This window comes from Orycteropus afer, unplaced genomic scaffold (assembly GCF_000298275.1).
Source record: "Orycteropus afer afer isolate SDZICR_OR568_19922 unplaced genomic scaffold, OryAfe1.0 scaffold00180, whole genome shotgun sequence".
Lineage (NCBI taxonomy): Eukaryota > Metazoa > Chordata > Mammalia > Tubulidentata > Orycteropodidae > Orycteropus > Orycteropus afer.
Window position 1 is genome coordinate 174,498 of NW_006921767.1, and position 26,853 is coordinate 201,350.

Below are 26,853 nucleotides of genomic sequence, written 5' to 3' on the forward strand. Positions count from 1 at the left end.
CTTTTAATCTCTAGTGAAGTAAAGTCACCAAGAAAGTTCTCAGAGACTGGGTACAAATGTGCATACAGAGAAAAGCCCACAAGGTAGCAACATCTATGCAAACACACAGAAGAGTAAAACCAGGTAAACGTGGAGTACACGGAATGGGTCCTTTGGATTCAATTGAGGTGAATCTAAATACAGGATCTGGTTTGTGTTCTGCATTTTGAGCACCTGGGGATCAGGGGGGAAAGCCTGAAGCACTTGGTATTTTATTCTTTCAAGGCAGTGCTATTTTTCTCATCACAAATGTAGATATGTGAATGCTGGATGGAATGGCTGCCAACAAGTTTTTACTCCTAAGTGAAAGTTCTTGCTCCCTTGTATAGATAAATATGGAAGGTTGTTGTGAAACAATATGTTACTTGCATGTGTTCTGTTTATGCCCGGAGTGGAAATGTGGCTGTAGAACTTCCATTGCTTTCAACAGATCCTTTCTCCTTAGACGCAGCATAAGCGCCAATGAACGATCCATCTTCATTGAACAGACCGTGGTCTCCCTCTCCATATTCCACTAAGCTGTCCGCACTTTCTGTAGCCTGGATATCTCTGTTCAGAGACCGAAGGCTTCCTTTGAGAGGTTTTTCATCACTGTCACTAGAAAACAAAACAAAACTTAATAATAGATATTCTTACTAAGCTAGATTCAGAAGTGCTAAGAACTTTGAATTTTCACAACATTCGTATTAGCATTGAAGACAGAGATTGTTGTTGTTATCCCCAAATGACATCTCCACAAATATGCATTTAAAAAGTCAGAAATAACTTGTACCATTTTGCATATTCAAGAAAGGCTTTTCTAATATCCACAATACTTCTGAGAATTTTAAAGGAAGCTTTAGGAGACGTGTGGAGAAACTCAACCTGCTCACATATAGATAGGACAGATGCAGTTTTCTTTGCTTTCATAGTCTTTTGGAGCTCCATGTCCTCAAGTCTTGATCTCCTGTTCTTACCTTTGATCCTGTTAAGTTCCCTCACATAGTTGCTGTTAGGTGCTGCCAAGTCAATTCCAACTCATAGTGACCTCAGGTGACAGAGTAGAACTGCCCCATAGGGTTTCCCAGACTGAAATCTCTACAGGAGCAAATCACCAAGTCTTTTTTTCCTGTGTCACTTCACTGCTGGTAGGTTCGAAATAACGACCTTTCATTTAACAGCCAAGTACTTAAACCATTGCTATACCAGTCTCCTCTAAATTCCCTCATGTCGTTGTTGTTAGGTGTAGTGAAGTCAGTTCCAACTCATATCGACCCTGTGTGCAATAGAACAAAACATTGCCCAGACCTGTGCCATCCTCAGAATTGCTGCCATACTTGAACCCATCATGGCAACCACCGTGCCAATCTATTTCATTTCTTGCTGTCTACTTCACCCAACAAAACATGGGTATATTCTTCAACAAAACAAATTCTAAGTAAGTAAAATGTCAATAAAATGACACAGGTTTTTACATTTCTGATCAAGATTTTTGTTGGAAGTACCAACTAATATTACACTACAAAGCTGTATACCAAATTAAATAGTTTTATAAAATTTGAAGAAGAAAGAATTTTGGGGAAATAGAATTAAAATAGGAATAGTACTTTATCATTTGTATTAGTCATGAGAGCCGTTTGCCAAATATGTCTAGCTCTCAGATTCCTAGAAGCGTGGCAGCATGTCATGTCCTTGCCTAGTTTGTTAGGCATCATCATGTGACTTGATTTGGCCAAAGAAAAGTGAGCAAAGGTAACATGCATCAAGACCAAGTGGAAGATTTAGGGCCAGTGTTCAGTTTGCCATGTTTTGTTGCCATTGCTGTGATGATTCTGGAAGATTAACCACCAGTCAGTGCTCCTAAGTACTTCAGGTGACGTGAGCACCTCATGCAATCTCTATCTTGGATACATAAGGTGAGAAAGATTACTATTTGGAGTTGTGTCCTGAAGATACCATCATTGGCTACACAACTGGGATGCTGCAGTTAAAAAACAATGCATAAATAAAGCAAAACAAAATATGCGGCATTGGGTAAGTGGTGAAGAAACTATTATAAAAAGCTGGCAATGCTTAAGATATAGTACAATAGAAATTATCCAAAGACCAAATAAGCATATCCTTATTATTAATTCATATGCACTTTCTAATTTGTATAAAAAAAACATTTTCATCTAATAGAGATTTCCTTGTTTTAGAATTTCAATAATTTATTGATGATTGTAATTAGTCTTGTGACTAATAGTCTGAACAGCCAATTTTTCTCAAAATCTTCAAAGTTGATAAAGGCACCGCCACTCTATTCTGGGGACTGCCTAAGAAATTGAATGGGAACTTAACTGGATATTTATTGCAATATCAGACAAGTAAGTAGAAATTTGAATGAGAGTTAGCCTATTAATAATTTAAATGCACAACAGGTTAAGATAATGGAGAGTGATTGGTTTTATCTATCTTTTTAAAGAAGCAGCACACTATGAGGGAATGAGAGTCTTGGGTTCTAGTCCAGCTTAGTTCACTACTACATATGAGCCTTCAGACAAGGCATTTTCTTAGTTTTCTCATCAGTGATATCAAATTAACAATATTTATCTTCTAAAAGTATTTTAAACAGTTATCATACACCATCAATGATTCTTTCCTCATGGAATTTGCACCTTCAGTCATTTCCTCCTTTTGAGGGTAGACTGAACTTACTGACTCACTTCTACAGAATATGATACACATGGTGGGAAGTGATAGGACAGCTCACAATATGACAGCTGGCTTTTCTCATTGTGATTGAACAAGAAAGAACACCTAATTTGGAAGCTCTAGTCCTTTTCACCCTCATCTTGGTTAAAGCACACCTCCATCCTACAAACAAAAAATTCTGTTGCTACTACTTCAAGTAGGTCCTACTTTTCCATACTATTCATTATAGGTGCATTACAATATTGTTGTGTTGTTGTTGTTATGTGCTGTCGAGTCGGACCTGACTCATAGTAACCTTTATTTTAAGAATAAACACTATTTTTTCCATTCGGTCTTGTCACCTGAAGAATATGCATTTTGATATATTTTTAAATGGAACTTTATGTTTACCTGTATTCACCAAAGGTTTCATCTTTCACTGATTGAATTTCTGGATCAGGATGCAAATCCTCCTTTTCTTTCACTAAAAACAGAAAGAAAAAAAATAATATGAAGAATGTATTTTACCAGTGTTGATAAAAGATGAGTACTCAATACAAACAGCATTGCTCTTTTTATTTTTTAAAAATACCTGTGAGGCAAGTTTTCTTGTATTTGTGTCTATAACACATCAGTTACTTCCTTGTTTCAACAGAAAAGAAAAGGGTTTTTGGGGTCTACTTATTTGTTATTAGAGTTTCAGCACATTGCAGCTCTTCATGTGACTACTCAATATCATGTGGGCAGCTAGTCTTATTGGAAGAGCCATATTTTGTTATGGTCTCTTAATGAAGATAAAATTACTAAACATTTATTCTACTATCCAAAACTTTTTGAGATGTTCTAGGTTTCTACTTGATCTACATCATTAAACTAAAGGGAAGAAAAAGGAGTCAATCATTTGGTGATTCCGTATCACTCTCTTACTCAACATTACCTTAATAATGAAAATATTCAGGTCCATAGTGACATTTTAAAATCAAAGTTATTCTATGTAGTGCTACAGAAGACAAAGATCTTGCTTTATTTCACTGGGAAAACTTATATAAAAATCTTTCTTTACCTGTAGGAGATACTATTCTTTCATCATTGTACTTCACACTACTATCAGAAACCTTAGGAGATCCTCCTAGTTTTCCTAGAATAAGAAATGCTTATTTTTTTTTTTACTTATTTATTTATTTATTTTTCTTGTACAGGCATGACTGGAGGAAGCTTCTGGTAGAACTCAGTTAAGGCCCTACTTTGCAGGGCATACTTGAAAGGATATGTTATATTTCTTCAAAGTTTCCAGTTCATAGGTCTTTGAAAACCTAGTTCATATTAATTCCAGGCTTCATGGAAAATATAAAACATATAACTGAATAAATTATTCATGAGATTTTAGAAAAACTTAGAAATTGTGCTAATGATAGTTTTGTATATATGTGGGTTACCAATAAATATTTGCTGGATAAAGCATAAAACAATAAGTACTTCTCAGTAATCTAAATATCAGAAAACTAATAGCATTGTGATCTATATTTTCCCCCTGTGTAAAAGTCTCATGAATACTAAGCAAATAACAATCAAATACCATGTCTATCTGAAAAATAAGATATATATATATATATATATATATATATATATATATATATATATTTGGAAATCAAATTATTTTAAAGTAAAGCTAACTATTATATTAACAATGTTATTATTGTTGGTGGTGGTGCCATCAAGTGAATTCTGACTCATAGTAACCCTATATGAAAGAACAGGATTTCTCCACAGAGTCTCCTAGCCTGTAACTTTTATGGAGCTAATCACCAGATCTTTTCTTCCATGGAGCCACCAGTGGGTTTGAAACATGGTTAGCAGTCTAGTACTTAACCACTGCACCTCCAGGTCGTCTATATTAACAACAGGTTTTATTTATATCTTATGTACTATTCATTAAGAAGTAATGTATCCAAAGATATGGACTGTTAATAAGAAGTGCATTCCCAAAAGGGTTTACTTTCATCAAGCTGACAAGTGGAGTTGGCACTATAGAGTGTACTCCTCACTTACCGACTATCTCGTTATCTGACATTTGGCATTTATGATGATAGTAAAAATCTACTATCCAACTATTTTGTGCATTAATGATATACATCTGGCAGTAATGAACACTAAGGTACAAGGTAAGAGTAATAATGCTGGCTGTGATGGTAAAAGTTATGTGTAATCTTTCTTGGGCCATGATTCTCAGTGGTTTGGCAGTAATTATGTAATTTGGCAGTTATGTAATGATGATTTGCCCTCCATTTTGTGATCTGACATGGTCATCCTCCGTTTTCACATAATGACTTGTTTTTAAAACCTAACCATGTTGATAAATGAGGAGTGTATAATGCAAAAAAGTCTCTGGGTCACTTAAGTGTATAGAGGCATGCTATGGATGGGTTCTTTTTTTCCAAGACACTAAGACATAGGCATGATTTAGAATATGTCTCCTCAATGCTCTTCTATTTGTTTATATAGTTAAAAGAAGCTTAGAACCATTAGAAGTATTAAAGCAGTGTAAATGAGTTTAAAATAGAGCCTATTTTAAGAACCGGAACACAGAAAACAAGTAACTGCCTGAAGGTAGTATTGTAAGCTATACATAGTACTGGAAAAAAAAATAGGAATTTTTTTCCCTCTCTGTAAATTCTAATTTCCTAATAAAAACTTGACTTAAATGTGAAATTTAAAAAGTAAATAAAAGTTATCTCTGAAGAATACCTCCAAAAAAATCCTATTTAACAAACTGAAAACTCAATTTAAGTAACAGCTTTACCTGAGTACTTTCCGCCTTTGTTTCTCCTCACAAAACAAACTGTTAACAAGATTAGTGTAAGAAGAGCTATTGCACACATCAATCCAATAAACCAGCCTTGGGTGGAGATGTCATCATATAAACCAGCATATTCTGTTGTACAGAGAGAAGTCACAACATTACAATGCTAGACACTAGAAAACGGTCTGAAATTTTGCATCAGAAAAATTAGACATCAGTTTTAAACATATCAAAGATCATCAATTTTTTTCTTTTTTTTTTCCTTTGAGCAACTTCTGAGGGAATGTGATTCGAAAGACATTTCATTGGGGAAATGCTGATAGAACATTACTTCTTTATTGAGAAAGGGTCTTCTCAGGTTGCATTTGATTCTGTGGATGAAAACCAAAGAAGGATAGTGGAGGCAGACCAGGTTAAATGCAGAAGTAGCAGCAAGTAAGCAAAAGCAGAACTGCCTTGGTTATATGCAGAGTGCCATAGGATCTTTGTGGTTTTTGCTTTTCTTTCATTTGTGTTTTTTAATTTGTGTTATTAACATGTTAATTAGCAGGAGATATTTTTAGGTGCTACTCTTATAAAAAAAAAAGGGGGTGTTGGGAAGTTGGAACATTGTGGAACATTTTTCATGGTGCTAATTTGAAAACACAATGCCAAAACTAATTAAACGTTGGTTTTATGGATAATGTGTTCCATATTTTCAACTTCAATCCAGGTAAAATACAAAATTAAAGCTACAGAACACCAGATTTGTCTCTGATTGCACCAAATATAATCTTTTTCTCACCTCTCCCTCTTGTCTCAATTACATCTTCAAAAATGCTATTGTTATCAACCCAATTCTTAGTCAATAGGCGAACTATATGTTCTGCTTCCGGCTCAGACACCTCTATTGGGTGAATCTTTTGAGTAAGATTTATTCCTTCTGATATCTTCCCGATACTTTTACCTATAAAATGTACACATTTAAATCATATGAACTGTAATCATTGAAATCAGCAGATGAAAAAAAAAAAATTAATATTTGAGATAAATAAGAAAGGCACAAGTAGCATTTTTTTTTCTCAAATAGTTCTTGAATTTGCAGATCAAGAAAATCATAACATTTCATGGTATCTTTTTAATAATATGTGAAAGCTGAATAAATGAACTAAACTTCAGTTAATGCCATTTTAAGATGAATGTATTTCCTAATGTAATAGTACATTATTACAAATCCAGCTTGTCACTTGAATGGTTAAATAATAAATACAGATTTAAAAATTTTTATATGATGTCATTTCTGTAATTTTGATTTTCACAAACCAAGTGGGAAACTCAGTATGGTCATTTTGGTTTATAATTGACATGTGACAGTATAGCCTAAGTAACTATATATTAATTCTTTTTGTTTTGTTCTCCTCCATTGGTATGATGGAATAACATCATAATACGGTTGCATATTAAATATATGAAATTTGTAAAAACCTAAGTGACATATGTGTATTTAAATTAAATTATTTCACTAAGATTTTGAAAGTGGTATGAGAAATGATCACTTCTCAAAAACAGAAATATCAATATATTGTTATGTTAATGGTAGAATCAGCGTAATCAATATGAATCAAGTTTAATTAAAATGTATATAGGTTTGCATTTGAACCATAATTTTGCTAGGAATCAATGCAATAAAAAAACTCACTGCCATCGAGTCAATTCTGGCTCATAGCAATCCGATAGGACAGAGTAGAACTGCCTCGTAGGGTTTCTAAGGTTGTGAATCTTTATGGAAGAAGACTGCCTCATCTTTCTCTCCATGGAGTGGCTGGTGGGTTCAAACCACCAGCCTTTTGTTACCTGTTTAATGCTTTAACCACTGCACCACCAGAATTCCTTTCAACACAATATAGTAAATGTGAAACAGAAATTGTTACCAGTTTGTGTGTGAAAATAAAATAAACATATTCCTTGCCTATATATATATATATATATATATATATATATATATATTTGTTTAACCATGAAATAAAAATGGAATATATAGTTACTGAGTAACAATAGGGCTTCATGAAAAAACGGCACCATGAGAGAAAGAAGGCCAGAGTTATATTAGTTGAGCAAAGCCTTCAAGATTGAGCACCAGTGAAACAGAAATGCATTTAATATTGACTTTAGAAAACAGAAATATTAGTATTCAATAAGTAGTGTAAGTTTTGAAAAATATTAAGGAAAGCAAGTATTTTACTCAAACCACTCAAAAAAAGAAGACTGTTGATCAACTCTATCATTTTTCACCTCTTTGATTATGGAAGTAAGCCACCTTAAAATGGCATGACCACCAGAAAATAATTGGATGAAAAACAAAAACAAAAAAACAACTTAACAGGGTTGTCTATCAAATTTCATCCTCTGAATAAGTACAATAATGTAAAAGTGTGTCAACAAGGCGGAGCTGGGAGAAGGAAGACACACAGTAATAGACTCCAATTTGCATGAAAGTTATCATTTTCAGATTGCTTAGTGATAACAAGCTATATCTCCTCAGTGGAAATACATATATTTCTCTCTTTTCAAAGATTATGTAGCAACCCAGTGGGAAAACAGATTACAGATTATTTCCTATAAATGAGGGGAAGACAAGCCTATAGAAGAGAAATCAGTGTCAACTGAGAAAGGGGCAGTAGATGGAACACTGAAAATGAAGATTCCTGAAAAAGAGCACAAATACACCAGTAAGAAATATTTTCAAATTACCAACATATAAGACAGTAAAAAAATTTACTTTAAGACACTCAAGTGCATTAGTTATAACTTTAGTTCACAAAAAGATAAAGCATCATTTATAAAATAACACAAACAGCATTTCCCATCCTCTTAAATAACAATTTCTCAAGCATATGAGAATCAAATTTTATAGCATTTATCCTAGAATGTATAACTATTGTAAAGAAATTTTGTGAGTCTTTTGTTCTTACATATTGTGAGTGAGCAAGAGATGACTAGTGTTTCTCATGCATATAGTGCTCTTGGCTCCATCAAATACCAACCCGCTCCATGCCTTAAATGCTGTTTTAAAAACATGGAAGTTGTGTATTTGTGTTACTATTATTCTGATTTGTTTTCTTCATATTAAACACTAGATGTCAATTCTAAACATTTGAGGATTAAGATTCTTTTACTTACTAGAAATTTTTCAATCACCATCTTTAAATCTAACTTGTATGAGTGGATACATCCTACTTCATTTTACTTGATGCCCAATTCAACATTGAAAGTTTTGTTTTTTTCCCCAGAAAGCTGAATACATATGTATTTCCTGTTTAACGGAGTTATGGGTATTTAGAGAGTATAAAGAAAACAAAGCCCTTTATTATTTCAATAGAGTGGAAACAAAAAGAGGTAGGAGAAAATAAGCAACAGTAATGGTCAGAACATAACAATTCCAATACAAGCACACAGATTATGGTGGTTCACCTCTATTTTTATATATACCATTCAACAAATGACAGACAAATTTTCTCTTTGCTATTATCTCCTCTTCCTGGTGCTTCTCCCATTAATCCTACCCTTTCTGTCATCTACAATTTTGAAGAGCATACAGAAGTGTGTCTGACACATAACACATGCCAATGATTCTATTTCCCTTTCACCATGTCCATTCCCTTCTTTCCTTATACACAGACCCTCCCTTGTCTGACCAGCCTAAATCAAACACATGAACCCTTTTCCACTGATTAGATTCTTTACTTCCTCTGATCCATATCCCTTTCTCCTTCTACCTTGTTAGCTTTTGGCTGACTTCCTAAAATTCATAATTGAAGAAGAAATTTGGAAAAGAAAATTTATATTAGGGGAAAAAATGCAATTAGATTAGGAAAATTTTATAAGTGAAACCATAGAGTTATGAGCTGTTTTCAAGCCATTATTTGGTATCAACTACCAGACAGTAAAATAAAGTTTATACATGAATCAATCAATGTATGTAGGAGTGAAGACATGGAAGTGCGATGTATTTGATTAGTGTTGTAAAATGTCTACCAAAGCAAGAGACAAATACTTTTCTCTATGGAAACATTTCCGAAAGAAAAATATCCCTCTATTAACCTTTGTGAATAACTTTGTGACCTATACTCCCCTATTTAAATTAAGTAAAATTACAGTTCCTGTCCTTTGGGCAATCTATTTCTGTAGAGATACTGCCTCGGAAACCAAGAAGGAGTTGCCAGTGTGTCGAATTGAGGCGATGGCAGTGAGTTTGGTTATTTTGTTTTGATCTTTATATGCACTAAGACTATGGATTGATTGCTATTCTGTAGAAATCCATAAATTGAATCAATGTGAACTTTGCAAACAAGATAAATGAATTCTGAATCTAAATCAGTGGAAAGCAAAAGGTCAGACAGATTTGGATCACAATCATTTATAATTTACAATGTCCTTACAGGGCAATTGTCTAAAAACAATTGTTTAAAAAGGCATGCAGAAGTCTCTTGTACTTACTCTCTTCACCTAATGTGGAACCTTCCTCAGTGATTGGTTTTCCACAGCCCTTTGACGTACAAGCCCTCAAGTAGAATTTGTACTTGGTTGTTGCACTGAGGTTTGAGAGACGCCAGCTGGGCTTAGATGGATTTGTAATATTGATGTCATTTAATTCTCCAATCTCAGAAGTGTCATTTACTAAAGAAATAAACAAAAAACACAATGTTTCAAATTTCATAGTACAAGCATACCTTGTTTATTACACTTTGCTTTATTTAGCTTTGCAGATATTGTATTTTTTATAAATTGAAGGTTTGCGGCAACCATGTGTAGAACAAGTCTATTGGTATCATTTTTCCAACAGCACATGCTCACTTCATGTCTCTGTGTCATATTCTGGCAATTCTCACAATATTTCAAACTTTTTCATAATGCTATTGCACACTTAATAGACTACAGTAAACATAACTTTTATATGCACTGGGAAACAAAAAAATTTGTATGACTTGCTGTATTGCGATATTCACTTTATTGCAGTGGCCTGGAACCAAATCGCTGGTACTTAGCAATTCAAGTTACTTTATATCTTTCCTTATTTTTGCTTCTCCTTATATTTGTGGTATGCAGGGCTCTATATGTTATTTATTCATACTCATCAACTTACTTAAGCCTATGCGGTAGATATTATTATTTATGGCCATAAAATACATCGGGAAACTGAGGTCTAGCAAGATTAAACACCTTGCCCACATCTGGAGCCAATAATCATAGTGTGGATTTGAATCCACACTATGGCTTTTTGAATCTAAAGCCTATGTTCTTAATCAGTATGCTATACCAGAGCCAAAACTCTACTTTCCTTATACCAATTAAAATGACTGACTTTCTTCCATTATTATATCTTTACCATATACTTGACAATTACTTTTACTCTCCTTTTGGGGAAATAATTTGGACAATGATTTATTTGTCCTTCTATAATTTCTAGTTTAGTATCTGGTACCAAATAAGTATGCAGAAATGTAAAATCAAGAAATAAGTGCATCAAATACTTCATGTTGTATACTGTGTACTAAGGAGTTCTGGGAGCTCTGGTGGAGTAATGCCTAAAATATTTGACTGCTAACCAGAAGGCTGGCAGCTCAAACCCACCAGCCACTCCTCAGAAGGAAGATTGGGCAATCTACTTCCATAGTGATACCAACTCAGAAACCCTAGGAGGGGTTGCTGTGAGTCTGATCCGACAGTGAGTAAGGAACTCTGGTGGCATAGTGGTTGAGGCATTTGGCTGCTAACCAGAAGATCAGCAGTTCAAGCCCACCAGCTTCTCTGCAGAAGGAAGTTGAGGCAATCTACTTCTGTAAAGATTTACAGCCTCAGAAACCCAATGGGGGTCACTATGAGTTGGAATCCACTTGATGGCAGTGAGTTTTTTTTTTTCTTATGCTGTGTACTAAACACTACAAACAGTGCTAGATGAAAAAACACTAATTAAATAGTTTCTTTCACAGAATTTACAACCCAACAAGGACATAGGATTCATGTAGCACCACTGAGGACTGTAAGATTACTATAGAAATAGTCTAAGATATGCAATGATTTTTCCAAGGGGTTATGCAAGCAAGAAAAGGACTAGAATAAATCTTCTAGACACTTACTCTATGACACCACATAAAGTCAAAGACAAAATTGTATTCATTACTGACATAAAAATGTTTTCCTTGCTCTACACAATGTAAATAGACTGGGAAAGAAACTGGAGATCCAAATACTGGAAAGAAGGAAGTAAAATTATGACTGCTTATAGATTACTTGACAGCATGTCTATAAAATCCCAATGAGTCAATTGAAAAACTACCACAAACAGTATAAAAATTCAGGAAAATACAGAGAGAGCTCAGATACAGAAACAGCAACTATTTAGAATATGTAATAACAACAAAAAAGGGTAAGACACCTAAACATGTGTTAATCACATAATAATAATAATAGCAATAATTATATGCAACTATTCTTTTATAAAATTCCATGTAAACAGTACAATTATTGTTACAACTGTTAACATTTTAACTACTTCTCTCCAGGTTCTAAATTGCAATCTTACATACTGATAAGTACGAGGGCTAGAATTTAACTAATGTTGAATTTTACTGTTATCATGAGGATAAGGCAAATCCTTATCAAACAAATGAACATTAAATAATCTTCAAACATTTCTTCAATACTTTTCACAGCTTTTGAAAAGCACTTCATTGGATAGTGTAGGCTTAGGAACTCAGTATGTAGAAAAACACTGACTTGGATTCAAAACCTGTTTAGCACTAATTTTGCTACGGTATTCTAGGCAAATGTACTCCACATGTCTCAGTTTCCTGATCTATAAAATTGTACATGAGTCACAGGTTTCTTATTATGATTTCTTAATAAGATTTCTTATTATGATTTATTATGATGACATAATGCAGGGAGAGTGCTTAGTTCTGATCCTGCTACATAGCAAACACTCAAAAATGCTAAAATGTTATTTCTACTGAGATTATGCTTATGTCAACTTAAACATATGTGCCCAACTCAACATACATCATCACAAGCTAAAGGGAGTACCTGAACTGGGTTTCTGAAAACATTTAACCTGTGTCAGAGTAGCACATTAGAACTACAATCCAGGTGGCTTTTGCCGGGTTTTTTTTTTTGTGTGTGTGGATCTTGTTCTTTTTTTTTTTCAATTTTTTAATTTTTATTTTTGCAGTGTTTCCTCCCCTCTCCTTTCATACCTGGTAACCAATAAAGAAAATTTCCTTCCATATATAAACCTTTCCTTGGCTTTTTACAATAATGGACTAATACTATATTTGTCCTTCTGTGATTGACTTATTTCACTCAGCATAATGTCTTCCAAGTTTATCCACATTATGCGGTGTTTTGCAGATTCTACATTATTCTTTAGTGTTGCATAGTAGTCCTTGGTATGTACGTACCATAGTTTGGTTATCCATCCTCCTGTTGATGCACACGTAGGTTGTTTCCATCTTTTTCCTATTGTAAATAGTGCTGCAATGAACATGGGCATGGATATATCTGTTCTTGTGCTGGCTCTCACTTTTTTAGGATATATTCCTAGTAATGAATGGCTGGGTCAAATGGTATTTCTAATTCCAAATTTTTAAGGAATCACCATACTGCTTTCCACACTGGTTGTATCATTTGACAGTTCAACCAGCAGTATATGAGAGTCCCAATCTCTCCACATCCTCACCAACATTTGTTCTTTTCCGTCTTGTTGAACTTTGCTACTAGTGCTGGGGCAAGATGGTATCTCATTGTTGTTTTGATTTGCATCTCTAATGGCTAATGATTGTGAACATTTCTTCATGTGTTTGTTGGCCACCTGAATATCCTCTTTGGTGAAGTGTCTGTTCAGGTCTTCTGCCCATTTTTTAATCAGATTGTTTGTGTTTTTGTTGTTGAGGCGTTGGACTTTTCTATAAATTCTAAAGATAAGCCCCTTGTCAGATATGTCATTGCCAAATATTCTTTCCTAATCTGTAGATTCTCTTTTGACTCTTTTGGAGAAGTCTTGAAAGCACATAAAAATATAATTTTTAGAAGGTCCCATTCATCCAATTTATCTTCTGCTGTTTGTGCAATTTGAGTTATGCTTGACAGTCTATTTATGCCGTAAGTTGTTGTTGTTGTTGTTGTTGTTGTTAGGTGCTGTCAAGTCATGTCCAACTCATAGCGACCCTATGCACAGCAGAACAAAACACCACCCAATCCCCCAACATCTCCACGATCCTTGCTATTTTTGAGCCCATTGTCACAGCCACCATGTCAATCTGTCTCATTGAATAACTTCCCCTCTTTCATTGACCCTCCACCTTACCAAGCATAACATCCTTCTCCAAGAAATGATCCATTCGGACAACATGACTGAGGTAGGTGAGACGAAGTCTGGCCATACTCGCTTCCAAGGAGCATTTCAGCTGCACTTCCTCCAGGACAGAGGAGTAGTCCACAGTACTTTCATCATTCTTCACCACAGACTTAGCAGTCCACAGTTCTTTCAGCATTCTTCACCAGCACCACACCTCCAAAGCACAGCTCTTCTTCAGTCTTCCTTATTCATTGTCCAGCTTTCACATGCATGTGAGGTTATTGAAAATATTATGGCTTGTGTCAGGTACACCTTAGTCCTTAAGGAGACATCTTTGCTCCTCAGAACTTGAAAGAGGTCCTTTGCAGCCAACGTGCCTGCCAACATCATCTGATGTCCTGACTGCTGCTTGCATTGGCATCTATTGTAGAACCAAGCAATGTGAAGTGTTTGACATATTCAATCTTTTCTCCATTTATCGTGATGCTGCTTATAGGTCCAGTTGTGAGGATTTCTGTTTTCTTTATATTGAGATATAATCCATACTGCAGACTGTATTCTTCAATCTTCATCAATAAATGCCTCAAGTCATCCTCACTTTCGGCAAGCAAAGTTATGTCGTCAGCATATCGCAGGTTGTTAATGATTCTTCCACCAATCTTGATGCCATGTTCTTTGTCATGTAGTACAGCTTCTCAGATTATTTGCTCAGCATATAAACTGAATAAACAAGGGAAAAGGATACAACCCTGCCACACTCCCTCTTTGATTTTAAACCATGCAGTGTTCCCTTGCTCTGTTTGAACAACAGCCTCCTGGTCAATGTACAGGTTCCTCATGAGTACAATTAAGTGTTCTGGAATTCCCATTCTTCTCAATGTTATCCACAATTTGTTATGATCCACACAATCAAATGTCTTTGTATAGTCAATAAAACACAAGTAAACATCTATCTGGTGGTACTCTTTGCCTTGAGTCAAGATCCATCTTATGACAGCTATGATATCCCTTGTTCCACGTGCTCTTCTGAATCCAGCTTGCATTATCTGGAAATTCTCTGTCAGCATACTGCTGTAACCTTTTTTTAATTGTCTTCAGTAAGATTTTACTTGTGTGTGATATTAATGATATTGTTGGATGATTTCCACATTCTGTGGGATCATCTTTATTCGGAATGGGAGCAACTATGGATCTCTTTCAGTCAGTTGGCCAGGTAGCTGTCTTCCAAATCTCTTGGCATAGCCAAGTGAGTGCCTCCAGTGGGGCATCCATTTGTTGAAACATCTCAGTGGGTATTCCGTCAATTACTGGAGCCTTGTTCTTAGCCAATTCCTTCAGTGCAGCTTTGACTTCCTCCTTCAGTACCATTGGTTCTTGATCATATACCACCTCCTGAAATGAATGCACATCTACCAGTTCTTTTTGGTACAGTGACTGCATATTCCTTCCAACTTCTTTTGATGTTTCCTGCATCATTCAATAATTTGCCCGTAGAATCTTTCAATATTGCAACTCAAGGCTTACATTTTTTTTCCTCATTTCTTTCAGCTTGAGAAATGTTGAGTGTGTTTTTCCCTTCTGGTTTTCTAACTCCAAGTCTTTCCACATTTCATTATAGTAATTGGCTTTGTCTGCTCGAGCTGCTCTTTGAAATCTGTTTGCTTTTTTTATCTTGTCATTTCTTCCATTTGCTTTAGCTATCTTCTGCTCAAGGGCAAGTTTCAGAGTTTCCTTTGTCATCCATTTTTGTCTTCTCTTCTTTTCTCATCTTTTTAGTGACCTCTTGCTTTCTTCATGTATGCCATCCCACAATTCTGGTGTTTGGTCGTTGGTGTTCAATGTATCAAATCTATTTTTTAGATGGTCTCTAAATTCAGGAGGGATATAAATTTGTCCCTAGTTTTTCCTTGAAATTTATAGTTTTAGGTTTCACATTTGAGTCTAATCCATCTGGAGTTAGTTTTTGTATATGGTGTAAGGCATAGATCTAGTTTTATTTTTCTGCAAATGGCTATCCAGTTTTGCCAGCAACATTTGTTAAAGAGATCGTATCCTTCCCATGTAATGGATTTCAGTCCTTTGTCAAAAATCAGCTGACCATATGTCGATGGATCTATATCTGGGTTTTCAATTCTATTCCATTGGTCTATGTATCTGTCATTGAACCAATACCAGGCAGTTTTGACTACTGTGGCTGTATAGTAGGTTGTGAGATCCAGCAATGTGAGACTTCCTACTTTGTTCTTCTTCTTCAATAGTCCTTTGCTTATCTTAGGTCTCTTTCCTTTCCATATAAAATTAGGGACTGGTTTTTCCATCCTTAAAGAATGTTGAAAGGATCTGGATTAGGATTGTATTGAATGTATAGATGATTTGGATGGTGTTGACATTTTCACAGTGTTCAATCTCCCTATCCAAGAGCATTTCATGTTCTTCCACTTATGTAAGTGTCATATGGTTTCTGAAGTAGTGTTTTGTAGTTTTCTTTGTATAGGTCTTTTGTGTCCCTAGTAAGATTTATTCCCAAGTATTTTATTTTTTTGGTAGCTATTGTAAACTTCTGTACAGATACTGCCTCGGAAACCCAAGGAGGGGTCACTATGAGTCACAATCGACATGATGGCAGTGTGTATTGCAAATGATACTAATTTTCTTATTTTCAGCAATCTCTTTACTAAAAATCCAACTGTATATGCTGATCTCCCACCACTATGCTAAATCTCTCAGTTCCAGTAGTTTTTTTTTTTTGTTTGTTTGTTTGCTGAGTCTCTTGGATTTTCTATGTATAGGATCTTATCATCAACAAATAGGGATAGTTTGACTTCTTCCTTACCAATTTCATGTTTTTGATTTCCTTTTCTTGCTTTATTGTCCAGGTTAGGACTTCCAATTTAATGCTGACTAGAAGTGGTGATAGAGGGCATTCTTGTCTGTTCCTGTTTGCAAAGGGAATGGTTTCAGTCTCTATCCATTGAGAAGAATGTTAGCTGTTGATTTTGTATATATGCCCTTTATTATGTTGAGGAATGTCCCTTCTATTCCTATTTTGCTGACAGTATTGATCAGGAATGGGTATTTGATTTTATCAAATGCCCTTTCTGCATTGATTGATATGATCATGTGGTTCTTTTCCTTTATTTTATTTATGTGATGGATGTTGATTGTTTTTCTAATGTAGAACCATCACTGCATACCTGGTATGAAACCCACTTGGTCATAGTATATTATTATTTTTTATATGTTGTTGGGGTCTTTTGGCTAGGATTTTGTTGAAGATTTTCACATCTATATTCATGAGGTCTATTAGTCTGTCGTTTTTCTTTTGTGTGATGTCCTTGCCTCGTTTTGGTATCAAGGTTATGCTTGCTTCATAAAATGAATTTGGTAGGATTTCATCCTTTTCTATGTTCTGGAATAGTCTGAGGAGCACTGCTGTCAGTGCTTCTCTGAACGTTTGGTAGAATTCACCAGTGAATCCATCTAGGCCAGGACTTTCTTTTTACTGGTAATTTTTTATGATCTGTTCAATTTTTGTTTTGTTAGGAGTCTGTTGAAATGTTCCACCCCGGTCTGTGTTAGTTTAGATAAGTAGTATGTTTCTAGAAATCTATCCGTTTCTTATAGATTTTCAAATTTTTTGGAGTATAGTTCTTCATAGTGTCCTGATACTATCCTTTTAGATTCTGTTGGTTTTCTCATCACATTGCCCCTTTTGTTTTTTATTTTGTGTTATTTGTATTTTCTCTCTCTTTTCCTTTGTTAAATTTGCCAGTAGTTGGTCAATTATATTAATCTTTTCAAAAAGCCAACTTTTATTTTTGTTATTTTTTTTCTATTGTCTTTCTATTTTGTTTCATTGATTTCTGCTCAAATCTTTATTATTTCCTTTCTTCTAGTGACTGTAGGCTTATTTTGGCTGTTCTTTTTTCTAATGTTTGGAGATGTTGGGGTAAAGTGTTGATTTTGGCTCTTTCTTCTTTTTTGATGTGTGCATTATTGCTGTAAATTGGCCCCTGATCACTGCTTTTGTTGTGTCCCAAAGACTTTTGTATGTTGTGCTTTCATTCTCATTTGATTCAAGGAATTTTTTTATAGTTTTTTTTTTTTTTTTTGTGATTTGGGTGAAGGTTTATAGAGCAAATTCACTTTCCATACAGCAGTTCACATATACTTTGTCTCATGACATTGACCACAGTTTACCACAATGCAACAGCTCCCCTCCCACTTCCTCCCCATAGTTACCTCTTCCCTGTGTCCACCCCTGCATACTCTCCTGCCCCCTGAGCTGTCTCCCTGTGCATAAGCAGCCCTTCTTTCTCCCATGGTTGTTCTCGATTCAAGGAATTTTTTAATTTCATTTTTTATTTCTTGTATTACACAGTAGTTTATGAGGAGGGTGTTGTTCAGTTTTCATTTGTCTGCTCTTTTTCCATTCATCTTCCTATTGTTAATTTCTAATTTTATAGCATTGTGACCTGAGAAGATGCTTTGCAGTTTTCAATGTTTTTAAATTTATTAAGGCTTGCTTGGGAGCTCTGGTAGCATAGTGCTTAAGGCATTTGACTGCTAACCAGAAGGCTAGAGGTTCAAACCCACCAGCCATTCCTCAGAAGGAAGATGGGACAATCTACTTCCATAGTGATACTTGCTCAGAAACCCAACTCAAACTCAACAGCGGTGAGTTTGAGTTTAAGGCTTGCTTAGTGGCCTAACATATAGTCTATCCTAGAGAATGTTCCATGTGCACTGGAAAATAATATATATTGTGCAGTTGTTGGGTGAAGTGCTCTGTGGATATCTCTAAGGTCAAGTTGGTGGATTTTATTGTTAGCTTCTGCATCTTTGTTGAGTTTCTTTCCAGTTGTTCTATCTTTGATTGAAAGTGGTGTACAAAAGTCTCCTACAATGACTGTGAAGTCATCTCTTTATCTTTTCAATTCTGTTAAAGTCTGATTTATGTATTTTGGGGCTCTTTCATTGGGTCCATAGATATTCATTATAGTTATATCCTCTTTTTCAATCCTTTAATCATAATATAATGTCCTTCTTTGTCTCTTATGGTATTTTTTATCTTAAAGTCAAATTGATCAGACATTAATATTGCCACTTCTATTCTTTTATGGTTGCCCTTTGCTTGTATATATTTTTCCAACCTTTGATTTTTAGTCTATTTTTATCTTTGTCTCTAATGTGTGTCTCTTATAGACAGAATATTGATGGGTTATGCTTTCTCACTCATTTTTCAACTCTTCATCTCTTGAGTGGTGCATTTAATCCATTGGCATTCAGTGTAATTATTGACAAGTATGAATTGCTTGCTGTCATTTTGTTATGTGTTTTTTGTGGTGTTACTGATTTCTTTGTTCCATATAATTTTCTGTGCTGAGTTTGTTTTGTTTTTGAATCATGTTATCACTTCTTTCATTGCTATTGTTTTAGCATTTGCTAAATATTTGTACTTATCCTCTTTTTTTATTTTGATGTAAAGGTTTATCATTTTTTCTTTGAGGTTACCATGTGATTTATAATTTCCTTCCCAAGTTTAGAACAATCTGTTCTGTCTTGCAGTTGTTTTTACTTCCTCATCATCTAGAAGTTCTGTAAGTACATTATTTTTTCCTTCATTTTAGTTTGTAGTTGCCTTTATTTGCCAATTGATGTCTTTGGTTCCCTGCTTACAATCTTGTAGGCTTATTTACTTTCATAAGTGGGTTGGTTTCTGGGTTATGTCATCATGTGTGTTAATGGTCAGTTGTTTGCTGTTGGTGATTCTCTGTTCAAAGGACTCCATTTAACATCTCTTGTGAGGTTGGTCTGGTTTTAACAAATTCCTTTAATTTCTGTTTATCTGGAAATGTCCTAATTTAACCATCATATTTGAGGGAGTTCTGGCAGTATTGTGCCCAAGGCACTTGACTGCTAACCAGAAGACTGGAGGTTCAAACCCACCAGCCACTCCTCAGAATGAAGGTTGGGCAATCTACTTTCGTAGAGATACTGCCTGGGAAACCAAAGGAGGGGTCGCTATGAGTCAGGACCAACTTGACCCACATAACAAGAACAATATGATTCTTGGAAAATTTTTCTCTTTCAAAGTTTTATATATACCATCCCATTGCCTCCTTGCCAAAAAATCAGAGCTTAGTCTTATTGGTTGCCCTTTGTAGGTAAGTTTTCATTTTTCCTGTCCTGCTTTCAGAATTCTTTCTTTGTCTTTGCTTTTGGTGAGTTTGATGAAGGTAAGTCTTTGTGATTTTCTTTTGGGGTCTACATTGTTTAGAGTTCATTGTACTTCTTGAATGGATATATTCTCTTCTTGCTTCATATCAGGAAAGTTGTCTTCCAACAAATTTCAATAATTTTCTCTGGGTTTATTTGTCTCTTCCTGTTCTAGAATTCCGATTACACGTAGGTTATTCTTTTTGATGGTATCCCACATGAACCTTAGGCTTTCTTCATTTTGTTTTGATCATTTTACTGTTAAACCCCTTTCCAAGAAAATATTGAGGTATTTATCTTCAGTCTCACCAATTCTGTCTTCCATTGAGTTGATCCTACTCCTTTGCTCATTCAATGTGTTATCTATTTCTGAGAATTTAGTATTAGTCTTCTGGATTTCTGTCTGTAGATTTTGTATCATTTCTAATTTTTCATTTATTTTGCCATTTTGTTCTTGTATTTTCTTCCAAAATTGTTCTAGGCTTTTCTCTGTGTTTTCCTCAATTTTGTCAGTGTTTTCCTTGATCTGTCTCTCAAGCTGTCGAAGGCACCGAAATATAATTCTTTTGAATTCTTTACTAGGGAGTTCTAAGGCTGCTTCTTCCTCAGGGATGTGTTCTGGGTCTGTATCCTCATCCTTTGTTTTTTTCCTGCTTTATCTTGCTTCTTTGTACGGACTGTGATGATCTGTTGTCCCTGAGACATTGTGATTGTTTTGTGTTTATATTTAATTGATTGTATGTTGGAGTGATTCTCCCAGGATTTTAATTTTATTTGTTTTGTTTGGATGTGTCTGAGTAAGCAGCTACTGTGCTCTTCTATTCACTAGTTGGCAGCACTTATGCACTTACCACCTATATTCTTACCAGTTGCCAGCCTTCCATATGGCCATGCTGTCATTGGCAAGCAGAGCCTATTATTAGGATCCTAGAATCTGAATGAGAATGCTGTGACTTTAAATATCCAAGCCACTGCTCGTAAACATTCAAAATGGCTGTGCCCTCCAGACAGCTGAAGCTCCACAGCTCAGTAGTCTCCTTCTTTGCTGTTTCCCTTCTCAGTCATCGGTTACCCATGTAGTAGTCCATGCAGCCCTTGGTGAGCATGGCTGATTTTTAGATTAGCCCTCAGGTCCTAAAACCACTTGGAAATATTCAGTCTATCCTTGCCATCAGGACAGCTGACAGTCCGCAGCTCTGCTTATCTCCTTACTCACTATTTTCATTCAGGTTCTTCTACTAGTTGGTGTTTAATCCACTTCTGTATCCTTCCTTTCAAAGCTCAGGGCTCCAGGATTATCTTCTGTATCTGTTTCAATTGTTTTCTCTTTTCTTTGTTGAAGAGGGTCTGTGTAGATTGTCTGCATATTCCCCATCTTACCCACAGTTATCATAGCTTTTGCACATTTTGTAGACTATGTCTCTGTAGTCCTAGTGTTTTGGCAGTTTAGATATTCACTTCTTCAAAGCTTAAAATTTCCAGGGTGGATATGTGGTTAAATTTTTCTGTGTCTTCGATTCACTCATTTCCATTTTGAAATGATGTTTAACTGAGTAGACTGTTAGAGATGGGAGGTGTTATGGTTAAAAATAAACTTTTTTTTTTAATCATTTTGTTTTTAACCAAGTGGGAACACAGGATGTAGGCAGTGCCTACATTGAATAATAGTCCAAAGACAACTCTTTAGCCTTCTCAATTTTACCTGCTTGTAGGTCACCAATAGAAAATTCTACAAACAGAAGTATATGCGGAGGCTGAGACTGGAAGCACACATTGGAGATAAAAGAGGCAGTGCAGTGTTGACATTTCATGTGCAGTATTATGGGTCAGGATGCCTTTGGATCTTAAGACACTGCTAATTAATTCTGTGCTTTTTGGAATATTCCTCAGTTCTCAAAGCCTCTTATCTATAAATATTAAGCTGCTACCTATTGGCATACCATTGCTTTTCTCCTAAAATAGGAGTCAGCAGAGTTTTAGCCTTTGTGGGCCATGCAATTTCAGACCCACTCAACTCTGTCATTGTACTCAGAAAGTGACTAGCGATGATATATAAATGAATGCACAGGGCTATTTTTCACTATGACTGTATTTAAAAAAACAGGCAGCAAGCTGATATTTGGTCTGCAAATCAGTTTACTGACTCCTGTGGTAGAAAGGGGAGCACCAGGGTGGTGTAAATGGTTAACACACTTGGCGGCTAACAGGAAAGTTGGAAGGTTGAGTCTATCCAGAGATACCTACAAAGAAAGGCCTGATGATCTGCTCTATAAAATCAGCTACTGAAAACCCTATGGAGGATGGTGCTGCACTGACACACATGGGGTTGCCATGAGTTGGAATTGACTCATTAGCAACTGGTTGATTGCTGGTTAGTGCTAGAAGGAAGTAGACAAGACTACAAATCATACCCTTAAGTGACACTAGACTCGCAGCATAACAAACCAAATACTCAACTTCACAATGAAATATTAATTGGATTACTGGAATTCAAATTTCTACTTACTCATCTGGTATTGCAATAAATATCCAGTTAAGTTTCCATTCAATTTCTTAGGTAGTCCCCAAGATAGAGTGGCAGTGTCCTTATCAACTTTGATGACTTTGAGAAAAGTTGGCTGTTCAGGTACTAGAAAACACAAGAGCAATTATAAATATTCATAAATAGTGGAAATTAAAAAAAAAGACAATTCTTATTTGATGAAAATGTTTTATGCAAATTGAAAAGTACATATAAATTAATAATAAGGAAATGTTTTATTTGTTCTTTGGATAATTTCTTTTGTTGGTGTTATTCTACATTATTATTCTCTCACCTCCTTCTGGTGTTTGAAATATATAAGGTTCACTTTCTGGACCAGCTCCTTTGGAATTATAGGCTAAGACTGTTAAGTGAAATTCACTAAATGCATCTAAGGAAGGAACCATTCCATAGTTTCTTGGTCCTAAAAATCTTAGAATGTTTACTTCTTTGGGATGAGTTCTTCCATCCAACAGGCTTTTTGTTTTCCACCAATTGATCTGCAATGAAAAAGGGAAGTCTTTAACATATCAATCATGGTAACGGATTCTCTAAAACCAGTTCTTATTTGCAAATGCAACCATGAGAAGAAGAAAAAATATGATTAAAAACCTGATATCCTTTCAGATGTCCGTGTACTCTGTCCTTTGGAATTGTTGACCAGGTAACTTTAACCACAGTGCTGTTTATAATATCCACTCTGTGAATCACTGGAGCTGTATCAGGATCTGTTAAGCACATAGTACTGATTACCTTTCAATAATCTACAAAAGTGATTATTAGTGTTCTGCTCCAAAGATGATTTTCACAGTATTAAATCTGGGGGAAATTATTTCATCAAATCACTTCCAAATGAAACTCATTGTAGAAGAGTTTCTCAGACCATCTAGGTTTCCAGGAGAAGAGGATAGCCTGTACCACATTAGACATGCAGTTCCACCAATGGATACAATGTGCACAAATATAACTGGAAGCGTAAATCCATGGCCAATGAAATACTCGGTGGATATCTTGCCTTTAGAAGTAAGTGAATTAGACTAGTAATATAAATAAAATTTATTGGAAATTCAAATATTAATAACTGATAGCATTAATTGAACATGTGCTTTGTGTCAGGCACTGCTTAAGAGACTTATCTGTATAGGCTCATATATCTTTAGAGGACTCCTTTGAGGTGGTAATATCATCCCCATTCTGTAAGGGGGTTTGCTATAGAGGAATAAACCAAATACAGAAGAGCCTAGATTAATATCTTACTTCACAGCTGATGTGTCCTGTGTTTTTTATTGGGGTAGGAGAATTGGGACAGTGAGTGAATATGTAGTTAGTAATTTCACATTTTCAATCTGCTTCTAATCTTGTTGGAAAATATTTTGTGTGCTAGAAGAGGTAATACAAATAATCTCCAATGTATAGTGACATGGAGTTCTCCTTCCTTCCTTTTTCCCATAATCCTTTTGCACTCATAGTAGTTACTTTTGGAATCAGTATTTAATAATACGATAATATCAACTGGTACCTCAAGGCTCTGTGTGTGTGTGCATGTGTGAAATTCTATATATAGCCTGTGTGTTGGCAAGGTATCAGACATGTGATTGAGGCCCAGGTAATAATAGCAGGTGGCAGGAAGTTAGGAGTTCTTTGAAAAGTAAGTGCAGACACAATCAAAAACCTTGTGACAGTTATGCTGCTTTACTGATTCCAATGATGATTCCAGGTCTTTGATTTTCAATATAGATATAACTCTGTCCACCAGGAAACTGAATAAAATTGAAACTTTCCCAAAACTTCCTTAGCACTCTGTACCAAACATATATCCTTTACTCGATCCTAAGGTAGGAACCAAGTGTTAGGTTTCTTTTTATCTACCACAGCTTATCTATCTTCTTTGCATGCAATAAGTGCTCAAAAATGTCTGTTGAGCAAAACAGACTATCTTTGACATGAACCCGTATAAGAAGCAGTTAGGACTTTCCAGTGCATCACTTACAATCTTCTCCAGAATAGAGAGTCACTGACTGAGGCTCAGGGCCAGAGCCCAGTTGATTGATGGCTTGGACTTGGACTTCATAAGGAGCATAGACAGTAGGTGTCATCACCCGCAAGGTGTGGTTTGTTACTGTTTCTTCTTCCCATTCCACTGGGGCTCCCTGTGGCTTCCAGGTCACTCTGTACTCCAGCCCTGGTCCATTCTGCTCCATGGATGTCAAAGGCTAAAAGAGAAAGCAAGATATCTCTGGTGTAAGCACCAATATGTGCTGCTAGATAAAGTGGCAAACCATCAACCTGATATTTCATCCTAGCCATAGTTGGTGTGTCTTTTTGTGTGGATGACTGTGTCTGTCTCATGATCACATGGTGTACGTGTGATTCTGCGGATTTCCAGACCCCTGCCCCACTGAATGAACTGGAATCACAGGATTACCACTCAGAAATCTAAAATTTCTCTGTAGCATAAAAACACTGCAAAAAAGGAACATTTCTTAATGGATTTCAAATCTCCCTCTTTAGTTTAGAAACAATTGTGAAAATTTTTGTTATTTTTTAAGCTTGATTTTAAAACTCAATTCCCACTTCCCCAAGTATTGAGAATTTCACAAATTACATGCCTGGATTAAACTCTTGTGGTTCAAACAAACATTTCATCATATATGAAAGAATCTCTTAAGAAATTACACAGAAGGTTTTAACTTCTGTTAATGACTCTAAATTTTCTGTATTCTATATTTTCACTCTCAAAGAACTGGCAGAATTAAAATGGGTATGCACACAAATTCCATGATTATTAGATTTCTCTATGACTTTTCTGATAGAACTCTTTTCCCCATATGACTAAATTTTTTCCCTCATCTTCCTTTCAGTAGGGGAATAAATAAAACTGTATTTCTGGAGGATATTCATGTTTATACTCTAATATGCAGAAGATGTAGCTCTTCCCTATAATAAATCAATTTCTCAGCTCCTTGACTATGCTTTCTTTTGTAAAAGAGAAAATGTGCCCCCCCACACACACACACACACTTCTGTTGTAGTGAAAGAATATTTAATGGAGGAATTTCTAGTAGAGGAAAATTTTTTTTCCCCATTTTGTTTTGAATTGAGCAATATTTTAATTAAAAAAAATGTTAATGTGACTTGAATCATTTGTTTACTTTCACAAAATAGGAATGTGTATTTGAACAAATTGCTTATGTAAATCACATAAAAAAACTGATTCTAAACCTAATTTATAAAATTCACTTATGTAATAGTAATTTTGTCTATGTGAGTGATTCAATAACATCATAGATATTGCTCTTACAAAATTTACAATGCTTCTTGACTCAGTCTAATTTATGAAAATATTTATTAGAGGCATGGCTGCAATTCACTGAAAGCATAGTGCTACATCAGCAAAATGGTTTCAAGTTTATACATACTCTAAGGTGAATACTATATGAGTCGGGGCCGACTCGATGGCACATAACAACAACAACAACAACAAGGTGAATACTTAAATTAGCTGGAAGAAAAAAAAAAATAATCAACACAAACAAAAACCTGTGAGCTATTCCACAGCCATTGTTTATACTTGCATTCATTGGAAAGTTTTGCCCTGGGATATTTTCTTAGCATAATATGGCTATAAATCCACCAGAGGCTTTAGAATTGCCCAGATGAATTGAACCATAAGCTTTTAGTTCCATACTCCAATCTGTAATTATAATTTCCTTCAGCCTCTACTGCCATTATAGATACACAAATAATATTATTCAATTTAGCTTGTTTTTCTCCAAGGAAAATAGTTACATTTGATAAAGTATCTGGCAAATTTTAAAATAAACTGTACCACAGACATAATACTTTTAAGAAAAATTACTCATCTAAATTGTCAACCTCTTTGGTACCTGGACTCTTAAACAGAGGGCAGGAATGCTTTGTCTATGGCTTTTAGACAATGGTCAACACATCCTCCTCAAAAGGGAAACACTAATACCAACCAGTATATCTACAATACTGCGTTACCATTAACACCAAACACCAGGCTACAGATAAACACATAAACATCTGAGAAGATCAGAGGGGGGTCAGTGAAAAGGAGTATACTCTAGACAAAGGATAGATTCAGCAATGGCTAAACTTGCACCGATACCAGTGATACAAAATACCCACAATCCTTATAGAAACAACAGAAGACAGACATAGAGTAATCCCTCACAGGCAGCCAGACACTGAGGGAGAGAGATCCAACAGATCTGCTGACTCAGGACCATAGTACTGGGGGACACCAGAATCAATTGGCACACACAC

At 35.4% G+C, this 26,853-nt stretch overlaps 1 protein-coding gene across 1 annotated transcript in view; it reads right to left on the bottom strand.

Annotated features, from left to right (window-relative positions):
* Positions 1–419: 419 nt before the first annotated feature.
* CHL1 (cell adhesion molecule L1 like) overlaps positions 420–26,853 on the bottom strand; it is a 131,459-nt gene continuing 105,025 nt past the window's right edge. The window contains exons 18-26 of the mRNA XM_007947330.1: positions 24,554–24,776; positions 23,176–23,291; positions 22,859–23,063; positions 22,549–22,671; positions 9,968–10,147; positions 6,276–6,437; positions 5,492–5,623; positions 3,103–3,175; positions 420–636 (exon numbers count right to left, since the gene is read on the bottom strand). Of these exons, the coding sequence (XP_007945521.1) occupies positions 420–636; positions 3,103–3,175; positions 5,492–5,623; positions 6,276–6,437; positions 9,968–10,147; positions 22,549–22,671; positions 22,859–23,063; positions 23,176–23,291; positions 24,554–24,776 (1,431 nt within the window). The remainder of the gene's footprint in view (positions 637–3,102; positions 3,176–5,491; positions 5,624–6,275; positions 6,438–9,967; positions 10,148–22,548; positions 22,672–22,858; positions 23,064–23,175; positions 23,292–24,553; positions 24,777–26,853) is intronic.